This window comes from Argopecten irradians, chromosome 9 (genome assembly GCF_041381155.1).
Source record: "Argopecten irradians isolate NY chromosome 9, Ai_NY, whole genome shotgun sequence".
In the NCBI taxonomy this organism is placed as follows: domain Eukaryota; kingdom Metazoa; phylum Mollusca; class Bivalvia; order Pectinida; family Pectinidae; genus Argopecten; species Argopecten irradians.
Window position 1 is genome coordinate 10,096,350 of NC_091142.1, and position 19,400 is coordinate 10,115,749.

General features: G+C 33.9%; 1 protein-coding gene across 1 annotated transcript in view; it reads left to right on the top strand.

The window, feature by feature from the left end:
- The window catches only part of LOC138331394 (G-protein coupled receptor 161-like), a 39,617-nt gene extending 20,447 nt beyond the window's left edge, over window positions 1-19,170 (top strand). The window contains exon 2 of the mRNA XM_069278983.1: window positions 7,110-19,170. Coding sequence (XP_069135084.1) covers window positions 8,495-9,760 — 1,266 coding nt within the window. The 5' untranslated portion in view covers window positions 7,110-8,494 and the 3' untranslated portion in view covers window positions 9,761-19,170. The remainder of the gene's footprint in view (window positions 1-7,109) is intronic.
- The last annotated feature ends 230 nt before the right edge of the window (window positions 19,171-19,400 follow it).

Consider the following 19,400-nt stretch of genomic DNA (forward strand, 5'->3'; position numbering starts at 1 on the left):
ACCTTTCCTTGAAGGGTGGGTGTAGCTGTATATATACGTTATCTTTAAAATGATACTCAGGCCATTGAAAAAGTGTATGAAATGCTAATTTTATAGAAAGTCTTTTAACGCATGACACCGTTGGGTAATGGTTGCGTATGCAATGTCTTATATATACAGTCGATGGGTTTTATATATGATATGGAAGTTTATGAAAAGTTCATTGTTAAAGTATGTATTGTAAAAGTGAGACGGAATGGACCGTTTGGGTATTTGTTGCTCATACATCGTTTTCACTTTTTAGGAAGTGGAGACGGAGCACGAGCCAGTAAACCTTTTGGTAGGTGTAACAGTATTATTCTAATCTATTGACGTGTAGGTATATCATCTATGTAGGTGTTGGCTAAACTCCTCAGCCAATGAACCGTGGATTATAGCGGATAAACTATTATAGACTGTGCACAGCTGTATAAAATACCACCTGAGATTGGCGATAGCTCATACCTTCTTATATTTAGTCAGAAGACTGACCGGGGATTCATTTGACATTTCTATGTTGACATTGTACCAGAAGCTCGCTGTGTCTGTGTAGTTGGCTCAGTGTTCTGACTACTCTAACATTGAGAACAGTTGTGTTTGATAAATCCACCTTTATAAACGTTCCGATCACAAAGGTAAGGTTCTTCAATTCTAAAGCAATTGGGTTTACAGCGTATCATATCTTATATCCTTTGATATTTTTCATCAGTTATATGGATCTTAGAAGATAATTATGAGGACTTCGTGAAAGATGGTGATGTAAGATTAATTAACATTGTATCAATTAGATAAGGTACATGAAATCATGTCAATAATTTGTATTAATTTTTAAAGTACATTATCAGGTCTCCTTGAAACCTTCGGTATTTTTCATTAATTACGCAACATATAAAAAAAATTGATTAATACTTCAAAGATCTTTCGATTAAGATCAAACGATATCTTAATTTGTTTCTGATATTTCCTTTCTTCTTAAGCATCCATTCCGACATATATTGTTATGTAAGCTTTAATTAAAATTTATTAAATACCGTAACCATATATTATTAGAATTCAATGATTTTTTAAAGTATTGAGATTCGCGGTCTCATTGCAACTCTTTGTCTTCTCTGTCATGATTGCGATCGAATACGTGATCTTTTTGATGAATAATTAACATGTAACAAGGGCGCATATGGCTTCACCGTCCACCTTTTGCAATACCATTGGTGGATTCGATGAAGCATTGAAAACAATTATTCTGATGAAATGCACAATATTTGAGGTCAACTATATAGCTTTAATTAATTTCTATGCGAAGTGATTTTTAACAAACATTGAAAAAAAAACCCAATTACTATAACAGTTGTACCCTGTTCATGCATTACACCATGGCAAAAACTTCAGGCATTTCAAGAAAAAAACCAACTGACCAATCACAGGTTTACGAAGGCGCCGTTTGAAAATTAAAAATGGGACTCATTATTTCAAAGTCATGCAATGTACTGTTATTAGATCACTTTAATGTACATCAAATGATCAAACTACCTATGTTATTTTTTGTCGCAAACAGAGCCTGCAGCTTTGATAAGACATAGTTCAGTGGTAGTTATAATGACAGTGACAGTAACCCATGGAGTAAATAGAATGCATTAACGATTAACGATTTTGCTCCAAACTTGGAATTGTTTTGTTTTACGAATGGTGTTGAGTGGTATCCTGGAGCAGCTGATCACCTTTTGTTGGAGAGGGGGTTAACTAATATTATTAACTATAGGGATCAACAGATTACCTACAGAGTTTACCGTGATATGACTTATAAACCTTAAGTATACACGAGAGGCCTTGGTGTTAGAGTTGAGAAAACACGATTGCAATTAATGGGCCGTTTGAATAATCCTTCCTTTAATTAGATTAGCGTATTATGTATATACGACTGAAGGAAACAAAGGCTGCCTTTCAGGGGATTAAGTCAAGTAAATCTTCATATTTTGCCTTCTTGGAGAAAATCAATTGCTTATAAAACAACTTCTGTTATACAAACATCTATCAACTTCATCAGCCAATGACACTATGCTTACATAAAGGGTGAAATATAAATGAGTTTCGAAAGTCACTTTGCTTTCACTATGTAATGCAATAGCAGATATACTGGTTGCTGTTAAATTCACGTTCAGTTTAATACAGATGAATGATAGAATAAAATGCATCAAATGTATCATAATTGAGCATGATTATCTATTTATCAATCTGCTAGAATATTCAGAGCAATACTGAATATCTGAGAAATTTGTTGTTTTACGTTGCGAATGTCATTTTATGTGTTTTAACTACAGTTAGATATAAACCTGTCTATAACGACCACCTAAGGGGCATGCGAAATACTAGTCTCTTTGACCAAGTAAAGTCTTAATGACCATTTTTATCGCTTAGGCAGGTTTAACTACAATATGTAGCATTGTGATGATCAGGGATCGAAAATTACCACTAAAGTCGTGTGGAGGGATAATTATTACATAAAAGTCAAAACGTTATATAATTATAATGATATGTTAATCAATAATTAATATGTTAATAAAGAAGTGCGAATGACACACAAGGTGTGTTTTCGTTCCTTTGCATAAGAGACATGTCCGTATACCTTTATTATTTACGTTTGAGCAATTCTTGTTTTTTTCATAAATATATGTATATCTCAGATAGCCCTAGTTGTGTAGCATGTTAGACGACAATCGTCGGACGACATCATATTCACTTCATGGAGCGTTATCGGCTTAATCTCTCTATCATTCACATTAATAATGGTAACGATCTTTGTAATCCTTCAACAGTCAGGCAGTGAATATAACAGTAAGGCTTCATCCCTTGGTCGTAAGATGTGGAAAACATACGTCTTATATTTTCGTCTTATCTTCCTTTTTTGTAATTAAGAAATATCTATTATCATTTAGCAGACTCCTCTTCATTACCGTTTTCACTTTTCTGCAGACTTAATTGGAAATAACGTGAACCGCGAAATTACTTTATAATACGCCGTTGTGTGTATCTATGGCGTGTTGCTCAGCATGAAAACGTGGATAGAAATACAATTGTTCACTATAATTATCTCTTAGTGCAGAAAAGTGAAAACAAAATGAGAAAGCATATTTTTTCCATTGCGATGATATGAAGAAGCAATTTTAGAAACTGTAATTTGGTATGTCAAGTAAATTAAACCTATTGATAACACTATTTTAAGATTATTCGACATTTCTACATGAACGTAAAATGCTGCATGGATATGTTTGCTAGATACTCGTAAACGTCTCTTTATAATCCTCCATACCGTGTAACCAGGGAAGACATTGAAATGATGGCAAGAAATTGACCTGATCGAGAAAACTTGATCCATGGAATAATCAAGGCGTGTAACTTTATATAAACTTGTAAACAAATTTCAATTTTTCGTTCCTTACGATTTGATTTTATCGTCGTAGATTGATGAGAATCGCGAATTTTTTTTATCTGCAAATATAACAAGCCAAACTGAATATCCCTTGATTTCGTAGAAGGACCAAGAACCGGTTGTTCAAAGGTCCATTCATCAACTTCAACCTCCATACACTTTTCTCGAATCAAACAACACAGACTTTAGTAAAAAAAAAAATCCTTTCCATTAGGTAACCTATGTTAAAAATGACTTAAGTCTTTTTTTACTGGAGTTTATTTCAAGAAATCGGGTTCAGACGTAATATTTATTCGTGAAATAGAACTATTATGTCAATTAAACTAAATGTTATGCGTTATGAAAATTGGAAAAAGAGGAAAAGATTGAACAGCAATAAGATTCAGACTATGAGTTCTCTCACCTAGCAAAGATGATATTCGTTACCATGGATATAGGCAAATCTAAACAAACTTGTAATAAAAACACAGAAACGTAATCGTAGATACAAATCATGAGAAGACTTTAGAGAAATGTGAACAAAGAGGTAAAATATAAAGTATTTGATTTTAAGATTAAATTGTTTTTTCGATTCAAAAGTATCAAGTTGAAATCTAGGTAGCACAACAGAAAAAACTAAGCTGAAAACAGATATCTTGATATCACATGTCTGTCTAGAATTCGTCGTTTCCCTGTTCCCATTGATTGGATTTCCCATGAATTACGTTAGGACAGATTTATCCCACCTGACAACACTAGTTTACACCCTATCTATACCCAGCGATTACAGAGCCCGTCTGTGTCGGATGATCGCGGAGACTAGACGAATTACGGCGTTTATTCCCCCATTATGTATTGATTGTGAACGGCGACACCCGGTCTGGTCTGTGTAACAGAGACGATGTCGGAAGGATTCTAATCCGGTGATTTCTCTGATTCATAGTGTCATAGACATTATAAAAAAATAGTTCGCCAGAAACTACATTATTCTCCCTGTGACCTCATTTCGAGATTTCACATCTAGAAACTTTACCGTTGCGATATGCATGTAATTTCGCATTTAATTGTTAAACATTTGTGTAATACTACCGGGAATATACACTGCCAGACGAAGTTCGAACCCAGGACCCTGCGAACAGTAACCAGAAACTATATTGATCGCGAATTTATGTGTTCGATAATATTTTGACAATAGCAATGATGCGGAATATTGTAGACGCGAAAAACAGGTGTTTTGGAGCAGTATTCCATGCAAGCAGGGCATCTCATCATTCTATTCTGTACCTAGTATGAATGGATTGTTAATCAGTAAATAGGATTTAAAGAATTTATTATTGAAACTATATTCTGACGTCAAGATCATTGAACTTGATTTGTAGTACTGCTGGAATTAATTCCAGATCAAACCTTAGATCCTTCTTTCGAAAGATGTTGTATGCAAATAAATTCGATATCGAAAGAAAACCGCGTATACGTAGACGGACGTTAGATGTGCGTTATTGATACAGTATTATAAGTCATAGTTAAAGGGCCATGGTCAATATGGAATATGTGTTTTATTCTTACATGCAAATTATTCTATATTTTTGGAATAACAATATGCTTTGTCATTTGTTGCTACGTCTTGGACAAAATACATCCGGAGTCTTTGTTCATTACCATAGTAACAAATGACAAAACATGTTGTTATTACCAAAAATATAGAACAATTTACACGTATGAATAATTCGAAATACTATCAATCTGAAAACAATAGGGAAAAATTGCATACCTTGCCAGATCCTTCGAATATACAATGTTATATGTGTTCAAAAGAATTATTTTGTAATAGCTATTCTCGGTCGATCATTCCTTATCATGAACTAAACGCCAAGACACTCAGTCTGACATATTTGCCCTTCATGTTCTATAAATACCTTTAGAAATTATACAGGTATTAACAAATCAAGCTAAAACTAAACGCATTTTTTACCGTACATTGCTTTTATTTCGCGAGAGTTTATGCGATTTGTTTCAAAACTCGAATTAAAACCACCAATAACCGGTGTAGCCTAAATTTTATGCCCTGTGACATAAAAGGACACAGCATAACGAAACTAAAAAAATGCGACATAATGATATTACTGCCGTAGATATTTTTAACATCGAGAACAAATAGACATCGATATAATGCGGTTGTAGCCTTTCGGATAAAAGACCTTTTTACACTGGGTAATAATTGTATAGCGACTTAACGAAGATTGTGATATTGGTTATTAACTAGACAACGAAAAAAATCGAAACTAAAAGAAATTTCGACATAACGAGATCATCAATATAACGATATTAGGAGGCTATAGTCAAGATGGCGACACGCGGGGCGCACACGTATGCTTCTATTAGCTAAATACACAGGGAGAGGCGTGCCGTATGTTTCGATCTAATATAATAAAGTTGTTTTGATATCAAGAGAATACTGGTTCTGCCATTGATCGAATGTCTCTCATCGCATGACAACCAAAGATAATTGCACAAAAACTCTATCGAGTTAAGAAACCGGGGACCGGCTTGTGTCGGGACACGATTCCGGCAGCATCTTGACCTTTGCTCGGGTCAAACGGAGGATTAACGGATACCATTATGGCCAATCATCGTAAATAATTAATGATTGTTAATCACCTACCTGGGCGATATTGATATATGTTAGAGTGGAATTGAATTGGTTATAAACCGTCATTTCACCCCGAATAACAGATCAAAGAAAAGTAAAGTCCTATAGGAAGATTTTATTGATCAGTGCTGTCTGGTAAAAATGTAGACCCTTATATAGAAGTATTGTCTGTCTTCTGAATAAACAGAATCAGAAAAGACGTGAATACCAATTGTTATGTATATAAAGCACTATGTGAATTCCAAAAAGAGAGACAGTTTTCATATATAAAGCCACGTGGAAATCGCAAAGCTTTCTAGGCAGTCGAGCACACCCTTTTTGGCAATAGAGATTTATGGTAGCTGTTCTAGTATATAGCACGCATTATAAAATGTCTGTATATATGTCAGTAATTTGATTGGTGAGAAGCAAAATAAATAAATGCATTGTTTCGTCAAGTTTAAAATAGCCATTTTAACGACAGGCGTCAGTAATGTAAGCCCGCATAAATGCGTGAGATTATCTTAAGCGTTGATCTGTGAACAGCATATGATTGTGTTTTGTAATTTAGTTCCCATGCAAACTGATAATTAATCATTTGAATGTATTCTATTAAAAAACTCCTTTATAAATTTATATGTTTGGTTAATATATATAAAAGAATATTGAGGATCGAATATTCCTAATTCTAAAAAAATGGTTTAGAACTTCTGTCATCTTTATCGGAGGGGTAGATTTTAGATTTTAAAATAATAGTATATTACGAGTTGAAACTAACACCTTGAGAAGCATACTGGTTATAAAATAGCTCTCTCCCTCCCCCACCTCTCTCTTTCTCGTTCTTCCCTCACTCTCTCCCTCTCTCTCTGTCTCAAATACAACTTTATATATTATGTATATCTTCTCTTGTAAATGCCATCTTGTCTGTAATTTGAATGTTTTATTATTTTTGGGAACGGGCTTTATATAAGTTGTATAACTTGTGCCCAATCCCATTGCACATTTTGAAATAAAATATATTTAAATCAAATCCTAATTCTATGTCAATGTCTGTTGTAGGAAATTCTGCAGTTGAATCCGTCATTTGTAAAAGTGTGTATCGTCTCATATCCAGCCACATCAGCCTAGTGATGAATCACCACATCCACACGCAGGATACGAAACCGTGCATATGCACGAGACTGCTGTTGCCCAGCACGCGCTAGTGCCGTACTTCGCTCAGCTTGACGTGCCCAGCACATGATACTACGCTGGCATTATATAACGCAGTGAAGCTAATACCTAACAGACGAATGCAAACAAGCACACTGCCAGCATCGACCGAAAGTACAGCTGATAAACTGACGATCACTCTCTACGGTCCAGTACTGAGACAGTGTAGCACCAGAGCGGCTGTTTTCGTGAATGGGCGGCTCGATCACTGCTGGATGATAACGGCTGCAATTGAGCTTCATTTAGTGTTCAAATATGTACAGTGCATGGGAAGAGGATTCGAGCATTGCGCTCAAGACAAGTGGATTTCATTCATTGGTACATTGTGAATGTAAAACAAAACGGTGTATTTCATATATTTTAAATTTCAATTTGTAAAAAAAGTACATTTTATTAGCAACAATTGATTTATTTGAAAATTCACTTTACAACTACTTCAAAAGGTTGGCTTGCTTTTGGAAAAAAGAAGTTTAACAGTCGTTGGTCGACTAGTTGTCTACGACAGTGAACCGCGTATATGGATGTTTTCTCCTTAAGGAATACCACGCTGACATTTCGACAGTCCTATCGCTTGGACTCGGATTCTCTGTAATTCCAAATTACACTCTGTGAGCCGTATAGACGTGTAAGGTAACGAAGGCGTTCTGACAGCGTGTCCGTACTCATTAGAAACAATAGACCGGCTATTATTACAGCTCAAGGAAACTGAACGAGATTGCCCGACCCTGATCATTTCCAGTTAGGGATGTCACGCGCTTGTAATGAGTTAAGGGACCACTAAGGACATTTTACCTCGGTCAAGACCTGACCCAGTGAAGCCCAAAGGCGAGAAGTATTGACACACTGACACATCGGTATAGGTATCGTCTGAAGTCTCCTCGGCAGGAAATTAACTCAACTCATCAACGCCTTGTTCTACCGGGAGGTAAGATATCGCGACCAGCTGATCTGGGGATCTATGAATAAGAAAATTGACTGTCATTTCCCGGTGTGGTGCCCACAGTAAGCGGTGGGATAATTGTGCCCGTACAGTGTATTTCTTTGTAAAAACAACACGATTCTTTTAATGGACCAGAAAACAACAACACTGCAATTATATACACTATCTACTGAAAAAACCAAAAACTGTGTATTGTGGGACGTTTTTAAGTTTTAAAAATTGATTGGACCAACGGTACGAAGATCTAAAAACAGAAAGTATTTATTTATTTGTAATTACTTTGTAAAGAAGGATGGAGAATTCCAGTTGTAACGGCTCTGACAGTCTGTCCTCTACGGGCTTGGACGGATGTCGGATGACAGACACATTTCGGACTTTAAAACTAGTGCTTACATCAATATCACTACTTGTGATATTTTTATTTAGTATAGCCGGAAACGCGCTGGTGTTTGTAATATTTATCAAACGTCCAGCACTTCTAACAATTTCAAATCGCTTTATATTGAATCTATCGGTGTGCAATTGTCTCAACACCTTATTCGTAATGCCCTTCATGTTTGCCTCGCTCATTTCTAAGGATTGGGTGTTTGGAGATACGGTATGTCGTGGTACTGGATTTCTGATGAATACAACATTTGCAGCCAGCACACTTACACTGGTAGCCATTTCAATTGACAGGTACTGCGCAGTTGCTATGCCGTTACATTACACTATGCGAGTAACTTCAAAGCGTTCAATTGCAATGATCATTTCCGTTTGGAGTGGTGCGGTGATTGCGTCACTTCCGCCCTTACTTGGCTGGAACAGTTATGTTTACCAAGCCGACAAAGCTTCGTGCACGGTACTTTGGATGAATAAAGATCCGTTTGCCCGATATTACACTCTTTATCTGGTTGTAGTCACTTTTATTCTGCCTCTCATTGTCCTAGTCGGTTCCTACATTGCCATATTTCGTTCAGCGAAAAACAATTTTGAACGAACTAGGAGAAATAGTATAGTGCCGTCAAACAATATAGATGACGGAACTCAGACGCCATTAAGGGACGGTAGACGGCGCTCGAGTACGGCGCCAATTTTAACTCGGCGCCTGAGTTCATCGAGTCGTATTGCGCCACTTCCTTGGCACAAGGACGAGTGGAAGACGGCGCTAACTAGCCTACTAGTTGTGTCAACTTTCATCATTTGTTGGGTACCATACTTTATAATCATAGTGCTAGAATCAGTTCTCAGTGACCCAAGTATAATATACCCTATAGCTGAACTCATCTCCATACTTTTGGCTATGTCAAGTTGTGCCATAAATCCGTTTGTTTATGTGTTTAGAAGTAACTTAGCTCGTCAACAACTGAAGATCATTCTTCGCCTGAGGCGGGAACGCGAGGACTATTCGGAGTCTCGGAGAGGGAGTGTCTGTGCTGCTATCAAAGAGGGCATCATACGACAAAGCAGCACAGAGTCGGATCTAGACGAGAGAAATACAGTGGCGCCACCACCAAAAAAGTCCGCCACTTTAACGACACTGGTTCACGTACCAAGCCTTGCTTCTATGAGAGCCTGAATAATACGACGACATCATTTGACCAGGTAGTCTGATTATCTCTGTTTTGTTGCATGTAAATTATTTATTTGAACATGATCTCAACTTTGTTAAATGAATTTGATATGTTGTTTTGAAGTCATGTATTTTTGTCCGATATTTGATTATTGTAATATGAAATGTGACATTTTGTGATATTTGTTTTTACGAAAGTTTTTAAACATACCAATTTTTATATTGTTTTATCGTGACATCATATTTGTTCGAATTATTGTCATCATAACAGGTGCTTGTGATGACGTCATCAACATTTGATCATTCCCTTAATTTTCTGTTATTTACAACAACGTAAACATTTTTGGTTGAAGAGGATTAGTCTAGATGACATTTCAATAGATTATCTGGTATCAAGCCTCTTAGAAGCTTGATTTCACATTGGTACATTTAAACATCAGTAAGCAACGTAAGATATTTATCATTGACATTTCTTTGACAATATTGATCAGCGCATTTTCGCGTTCTTATAAGTAAACTTTGATGCGTATTGTATGTTTCAAGCAAAGAAGGCACCAAGGGTAATTAAATATCATGTTCCTGTAATCAAACTGAACGTCAATTACAAGTAAATTCTATCCAATCAAGCGAACAGCATCGAGTACACAGTTATTGATTGAAGCTTACACAAACACACGCTGTGTTTTAATTCGGTTGAAAGACAAGCTGGATTCTTTGTCATAATTAGCTCTTGCAGAACGTTTTAACTACTATTCAGTTAAAATATTTCCCCATAGCCTAGACGAGTTCGTTAATAGATTGAATTACATACAGTAGGCATCTAGATACGCTATGATTTAACAATCACTGTAATTCGCTTAATTTGTGGATTTCAATTTAATCAATCAGGTGGTATTTGAATTACTAAATTTAGGATGGAACTGATTACATTTTGTGTATAAAATTAAATTCCCAGCTAATGTGTATTGCTTTAAAGATAATGAGTAGCGAGCTATTTGTATCTTTAGAAGTTGTCTATTATTAAATATCTTGCAATATCGCAACTTTTAATAGATTTAATAGATGAATCTGTATTTCCAAAATGGAAATTAGAAATTTTACCAAAGATTTTCAAATCCTTCAAGCATTAGTGATTGTGTCTTCTGCATTGACTTGATCAATTTTTAATTGCGGTTGATCTCACTTCTGTTATCTATCTACACCACTAGACATCATACGACGATTTTTTTTTCAAAATTAGTGTTACATAGTGTGTTAGTGTGTTATATATCTTTATAAAAATGATATTTACAGAAAACCTTTTATAACAAGATCGATACATTTCCAGACGATGCAAGTACTTTAATACTTATTCTTTCTAAAACAATAATATCCAATAAGTTTTTTCCTAATGTTCGTTAATACACTCTAACGCTATCTTATAGAAACTTATCATAATTCTGCCGTTACAATGGTGAATAGGTAAGGTACAACGATTAATCCGGAAAATATCCACCTTAACAATCGGAGCTATGTAATTTCCCCGGTTGTCCCACAATAACCCGAGTCCTATCTAATCAAAATAAATGACCTCATATCCCCGATGGAGTATTATGAAATTACCAGGCCTGTCCTTGACTGATTCCGCCTTATACATAATATTAGCAGAAATCATATTGCACACAATTCCCTCGTTAGCTATAACGTGATCGACCCTATATAATGTAATTTCTGTGATATATCTCAACGTCTTTTTCTGTAAACAATATGTAAACGATATTTATATATCTTACCAGCGTGTTTCTAAGTTGACCTTGCCATTGATAACAAGGATACTATGGAAAAAGTAACGTATTGTTTCTATATTAATTCTTAGTCCGTTTTCTGTAAAATGTCACATAGTGGGGTGTGCTCGTCTATGTCTTTATTTGTATTCTCCAGTTAAATAGCACTATAAAAAGTGCTCCACTATCACAAGGAGACACAACATAAATATCTCACAGCCTCTCAGAATCTACAGACATTCACACATGCAATACACATGGGGTGCTGTTCTTAAATGATTTAACTGTTAGAAGGATAGTTTTATTAAACCGACTAATACTGTCACGGACAGAACTTTATCTGATTGTGTTTGGAATAATTCCCCCCTTATTTCTTTCCCACGTTATTAAAATTGTGTACTGATTAAATAATTAATTTTCATTCAGAGCGCTTTCTATTTGGTTTACATGGTTAATTCAATACTAATATCTTAACGTGACTTTCTTGAATGTAAATATATCCTTAAAAATACTTTAAATCTATGTTAGGCAGAATTCCGTGACTTTTATGCTACATATTATTATTGTATGTCCCTTCAAGGTACAATAAGACAATAGCAGTCACCTACAGTTTAATACATTTGAAAAACGTAATAGATTTTAAACTGTTTCATATTCTCTCTTAAGAATACTAAGTCGATAAAGGCATTCCTATCTTTACATTTTAGCAGATTCTCTAAAATGTTTGTACGCAATGGCCTTTCCCATCACGGACTGACAGATTGCGATACACACTCCAGACTGGTACCAATATATATTGATTTTAGGGACATTCATCCAAACGAAAAGGAAGTCGGGGGAACCGGTACGTTTTATCTTTAATTTTCTATCATGTGACTTAGCACATGTCTTGCTTGGCTGTTTTTTGGAAGACAGAGAAACTTTTTTTTTCTAAAAATCAATATTTTAATGAAAAAAATACATTCCTGTTATGGAGTTTCTTTTTTCTTTCTTAAAAAACCATTATAATAATGAAAAGGTATTTTTCTTTAAACTGTAGAAAAGGAATTACATACTTATGTAATCTCGGTAATTACAAATCTCATGTTCATGTTTTTTTGTGAATTATATTTCAATATTGTGTAATATTGAGAGTTAAACAAGGTGCGAATATTGATTCCTGTCGGTACAAAAACAATAGTTGCATCGACAGTTAAAACCACGCTGGGTAAATTTAATGATGATTAGCGCTATAAAATGGACAGATTTTATATTAATACGCCTGCGGAAGGACGAGGCAAATTACATTGGCTATCGTCACGTGGCAGTGTTGTATTTCAACAACATGATCTAGACGCCATAACGGAATGTATCATCAACAAGGTAGACCGAAAGGTTCAGATTAGCTGAAGCTGTCAGTCATTTTCTCCTTATAGATAAACTTAAGTTTTTTTAGAACATACAAATTCGAACCTCATGCTCTTGAAATTGCACCAAAAAGGATCAAATCAAAATCATATCAATATGAAACATATATAAGTGCTCTGACATTGTATACATCATATTACTATTACTAGATATTACAGTGAATCATATAATAATTCAAAACAAATGGTTTTGTAGAAAGCAATTTTCTATATAATTGATAACAATGTAGTTCACTTTCCTATGGCAGGTGAGATCCCCTATAGCAAAAGCACTCCTCAGTATTGTTAGTGTACGTTGGTTCCTGCTTAATCGTCGTGGCTGAAATTGGATGATTGCATTAATATTAATGAAAATAAAACCCCGATATAGCAAAATCGATGACCTACATTTCCATGTGATCAGGCTTAATGAAGCAGAACAATGGGTACGATAATAAAAGGGATATTTGGACTAGATTTGTTAGTGCTGTATAGCAGGTTACCATAGCAACATACAATCCAGTCTGTCTACAGGTAATCAGTTAAGTAATAGGATCAGTTTTTATAGTTGCCGGACAAAATACGTGCGTTGTGTAAGCATAACCTATTATTTTGATGCATATAACAGATAACAGAATTCAACCGAAAAGTTCGTTGATCTATCAAGTATAGCAGAAACAATGTGGCCGCCGTGCGTTGATCAATATTGTCCAGAAATTGCCCCTATCAATAATGATTTCCCCGACAGTCATAAAACATCCGTTGAATTACCACGTTTTATCAATAATTGATGTAGTTTGTCAGAGTTTTATGTCAACTGACTGGTAGAATTGAACTACGGTACTTTTTAATGATGTCGAAAGATTTTTTAATATCAGATATTTGATTATTTTTATTTTTACGAAGTTTTGACGTTGTACACATATATGGCATTAATTGTGTATTTTTTTTCACAGTAAGCATTATTTCAGATTGCAATCACATTGAATTGGCAAAACTGGTCTGAGAAGTAGAATTTTATATTTGGTTTTATGCTAGGAAAATATATATTAGTAATGTGAGTGATAGTTTTTCGAATAAATTATTTAAACCTTATGTGGAACGTAAAACAACTCTTCACGCCATTTTGAATTTGTTACATCCGCTCTCGTATGTGTAAGATAATTAAGGATTAACTAAAATGTGTTTTTATGTTTTGCATATTCTTTTTGTGTATCATAACATAAAATATCTATTCTAATAAATCATTATATTTTCAGTCGTCAATAAAAACACATCTTCAACATTTAAAATTTTTGAGGGACTAATTTTCTATGAATCATTACGCCGTTGTATCAGTCAATCAGAAGCGACGTTACAAACGGTAATGTCATATTTCCTTTGTGGATTGATGAAGTAAATTTTATACCAATCAAAAACAAAATTGGATCATTCTTACATAAATTTGTTTAACAACGCTGTTTCATGTTCACATCGTCGTAAAGTTTTGACCTCTTAACTCAATTCCATCTGTGTTAGAGTGAGTGTTGAAGAAAGGACTACGAGAAAGATCCATAAACGCCATTTTACATTTTCGCACTCCCCTGGGCTCACTAAGAAGTACATTTCAAGGTATATACAGTCGTTTTCAAAAGCATTGCCAAGACTAAATGGAATTATATTGAAAGTAGGAGACTGGTTTTGTCGGTACTGCTGGTGTATTGGGATGATATGGGCGTTTAGAATGAGAGGGAAAAGTATATAAAAGTTCAAATTCCCGTGAAATAGCCATTATGGTAGATATTTAGGTATGATAATGTCCTAAAACGACAAATGTATGTATGATATGTTTATGGAAATGTCTTGTATACAGGACAAATGGTATCGGAAAAATAACGCAGTTTGTGCTAAATTGACACATAAACACTAGTTTATGTTAAGCATTGTTCATAATGAAGTAGATTCGATTTGTTGCTGTATCCAAACGCGTATGTTTAATTTGGTAGATATAACTAATGTATCCTTTCAGAGTAGAACAGTAAAATGGTTTTTATACACGAATTTAAAACAAGGATCCTCGCAGACTTATTTATCTTCTAAAAGAATTAAATGTGGCTTGTGAATCCTGGGCTTAGATAAAGTGATAAACATGTTATATATGTACTGGAAAACTTCAAACTATTCAATTTAAAACCATTTTATCTGCAAGTGTGCTCGATTTACATTTATTTAGGCGATCAATGGCCGGGCGAGATATTCCGATGATCAAATTTACCAAAGTGTGAATGTGTATAGCCACACTTTCGTATTGTCGCATTTTCTATTCTGGCAGACCTAACCATATGTGTACGGCCGTGAAGCAAATTTAATTCATTCAGGTTTTAGGTCTGAGTGTGTCTGCGGCTGAAAGAGGAATCGGTATACGTAATTTATGGACAACATTAGGGTTATAATGACTGTTTTTAAACTGGATATGAAATTTAGATAATCAAAACTTTATCCTTAGTAATCAATATCAGTCAATTGGTGAAAACATACACTACCCTCCAAAAGTTCTGTTACACGTGCAGTTTTACAAATATACAAAAAGTACAGAAATAGGTAAACCTTTTAATACAGACATCAGTATATAGATTATTTATCAACTTATTTATCTTCTCTAAGTCATTAATTGCTTTTTCGAGAGTTTTCTTTGAAGTAAATTATCAGCAAATTTTTTACAAATGTAACAGAACTTTTGGAGGGCAGTGTATATGTTAATACAAAATAATTAGTCTACTGCATCATTAAATCGGTTTCATGCTAAAATGTATGCTTTAATCAATGTTTATGGATTTTTTTTTAAATGTATACAGGATATTGATAATTCATAACATATGGAATTTTATATTTAGAAGATCTATACAGAATATAGCTTTATGATACAGTACATTGTAATCTAGTATTTCTATGTGTATCAGTCCTTTGCCGAAATCAATGTGATTGCAATCAATATAAACCATCCTTTCATCGATTGTAGTGTTGTAAACACGTGTTATCATTTTTCAATTTGTACGTTATGAGAACATTAAATTATAAAATGACAATCACAATTAATCTAATCGCTGTAACGCCCATTGTATCGAGTTTTAAATTTGTTCAACAAATCAGATTTTGAATATTGTCTATGGAAAATATGTTATTGAATATTGTGATTTTATATGATTATGCAATATGCAAACGTAGTAAACACATGTTAATATTGTAATGTATTGAAATTTTTAAGGCATTCCGTGCATAATTTTTGTCACTTATTTTGATGGCTTAGATTTTGTTTTTCGGTGGTTGTAGTACGTTACTTAAGTAAAACAACGTAATTTTGCAATGATGTCATCAATATCTGTACCATGACACTACTATGTAGAAAACCGCTAAAGGAAATTTCTTCAAAAAAAGGAAAAAACTGAATTTATAGACCACACAATAAGAGGTAAATTGAATCTCTTTAAACGCGATTCCAAAATTATTTAAAATTCCGCATTGCCGGTATAATTGAATCAGAACATGCAGACTTTGTCATCGTAATAGCCACAAGATAGATGACTATTTAATTTGAAAGTTATTCGATACAGCTGGTCATAACCTCTTCACCGAAATCCATGAGCTTGCAATCTATTTTTACCAATCCGTGGCTATTTTTGGACTATTTGTGTTTGGAAGCCCTTTTTAATTGCATATTGATTACATTATAATTTGATGGGAAAATTAGGGTTCATTATATGCACAATTTGTGTGGTAATAATTACTGTTTACGAGTCTGGTGTTGATATGGTCTCTACTGGTTTATCGGGTTGTTGTTTTTTTCTTTGGATAATAATAACTAAAATCAATACATGACATGGATCCGGGTTATAATCAACTAGGCCTTTCGTCCTGTAGTACCATCGATAATAATCAGATATTCATACAGGTCCCATTTTTAATTATTGAATCACGCTACTGGCATTTCGTCTAAAACAACTACGTTTTTATAAAAAAAAATTAAAACGAGCGAAACGCCTCACGCTATTGACAATTTTTATGAAATTACTACTTTTTTTTAAAAAAGGTTTTTTTTGAAACGAGCGAAATGAGTATGGTACTCGAATGTATAATTCAAAGTATGTAACAATTAGATATTGCAAATTATGTGTATGACTGAAGAAATATTTTGCAAGCTTTGTCTAAGGTTTGGCAGACACTGTTTAATGGTTTTTTGGTTGTAGTTTATACTGTTATCTATGATGTAATGATAACTATATATGACAGTTTTTGTTACAATATTGTAACTTTTTAAGCATTATAAATGCATATGATCATTGTGAAGGTGCTATTTGTATAAGGAATCTGTACATTTGATCAATGTTGTAAACCATACACTTATCTTAGTGCTGTAAACAGTCCATAATTGAGGATTGGTTGGAAATCAAACGAGTGTTTTAAATTTATCGGTAAATAAATAATATAGATAATAAAACAAATATTTTTGAGGCGTAAAATATATGTTAATTTGCATGAAGGTTACATATGAAATTTTTCATATAGATTTCATACAGACATTTTGTGTATACAGTAATTGTATACTCATTGAATAATTTTTACTGTTGTTAGTACTTTTTAAATAGTATGCCATTTGTCACAAAGCAATGACGTCACATTATCACAAAAAGTAATGACGTAATCAAAATACGCTTACAAAGGCAGACGACTGTACATGTCGACAACAATGTGGTTGAGTAAAGTCATATCTGAATGGGTTGCTGATAAGGCATTTTCTATTACCATTCCAATTTTATTCCATAAATATCAGCAATGAAATCAACAACTGCTGAAATTGTGGTACAACAATGCCTTTGATTGTGTTTTTCTGAAAATTTTAACCACGACGTTTCAGCAGTTTGAATCTTTAAATCACACACTTTTGTAATTTTTGAGATTTTTTGATGATCTTTATTTTATCAGACAGTGCACCAATCATGTGTTACAATTCACATCTTTCCAAGATACCGCATTTATTTTCTGCACGTCTTTAACAAAGCAGTAAATTGTGAATGCACTATAATTCATCATTGTGCTACATTATTCAACATCAATTCAATATCAATTCACCATCATCAATTCTGAGCTGATATTTGATCGCGCCTAATTAAGTACCATTGTTTTGGTGTTTAGCATTTTGTCTTTGGATTGAATTATCTTTCAATGAAATCCAGATGTCACAGTTAAAATTTCACCAGAAAAACGATTTGCGCAATAATCCCATGACATGTCGGTTATGACGTTTATGGTACTCTCCTGGAAATTTTAATATCTTGGGTTTTTGCCACAATTATAACTCACGAGTTTTGAAAATCATTGGGGGAATTTGATAACATATTGTTGTAATAGGGACAATATCGCATTAATCACTAGTTACAATTAGTAGCACTCCTGTATTTTATTGAACATTGATTACTTTCATGTAAACAATTACATGATATTCACTATTGATCTTTCCTGTCATTCAGAACATTCAGAGCTTTGTGAAGCAAGAATTGGGACCAACAAGAGAATTTCCTTTAAAATATGTTTTCTTTATGAATGGTTTTAAACACTATAAAACTTTATCATTTAACAAAAGTCAATTGGGGGTACATATTTTAAAAAATATTTGTATTTTTCATATCAACTCGTTAACAATGTCCATGATAAGATATCATCGCACCTTCAATTTGAACCAATTTCCCTAGTAAACATACATTTTAACACGGACATTTTTGCTGGTCAGAAATGTGTTTTGTACCGTGTATTTGAGCGTCCAAAAAGAGAAAGGAGAGATATAAGTTATGGAATAGGCCTGGCACCATTTTAAAACAAAATCTCAGACAAGTTTAATCCTCAAAAGTCTGGATTTTACTCAATTGATATCACTTTTCAACAGACACATAAAAATGATGAAAAAATGATTTCCACAAAATTGAATTATTGTCTCCTGAACACCTGCCATTCTCATAAAATGATATTCTATAGGAATCTATTATGAAGAGCGATGAAGACAGCTGAAAACTAAAAATATATGAAAAAAATAACTTAAGACATTTTCAGTAAATTTCAAATTTGAGCAAAGTCTTCGAAATGAAATTTATCTGTTTATTGCATGGTGCCAGGCCTAGGTTTTGTAGAGTATGAAGCCCACATGAGGGCTATTTGTTGTGGGGTTTAAGTTGGACGGGTATTTATATCAAGTTGTATGTTATTTTTATATCAGAAACAAGTAAATAATTTGAACTTATGTTGTGTTTGATGTTCTTTTCCCACCAAACCAGTATCAGTCATTTCAATTCTGTGTCTTATTTATACATCGAAATATATTCTTATTTTGTCAAGTTTTTTGAACGAATGGAGCATTTGAAACAAAAAATACTGACCAAATACTATTTAATTAACGTCATTTAAGTTCATATTTAATAACAAATTCTTTTATATGGTTCAAAGTATACCCTAACGGTATGAAAGTGACAC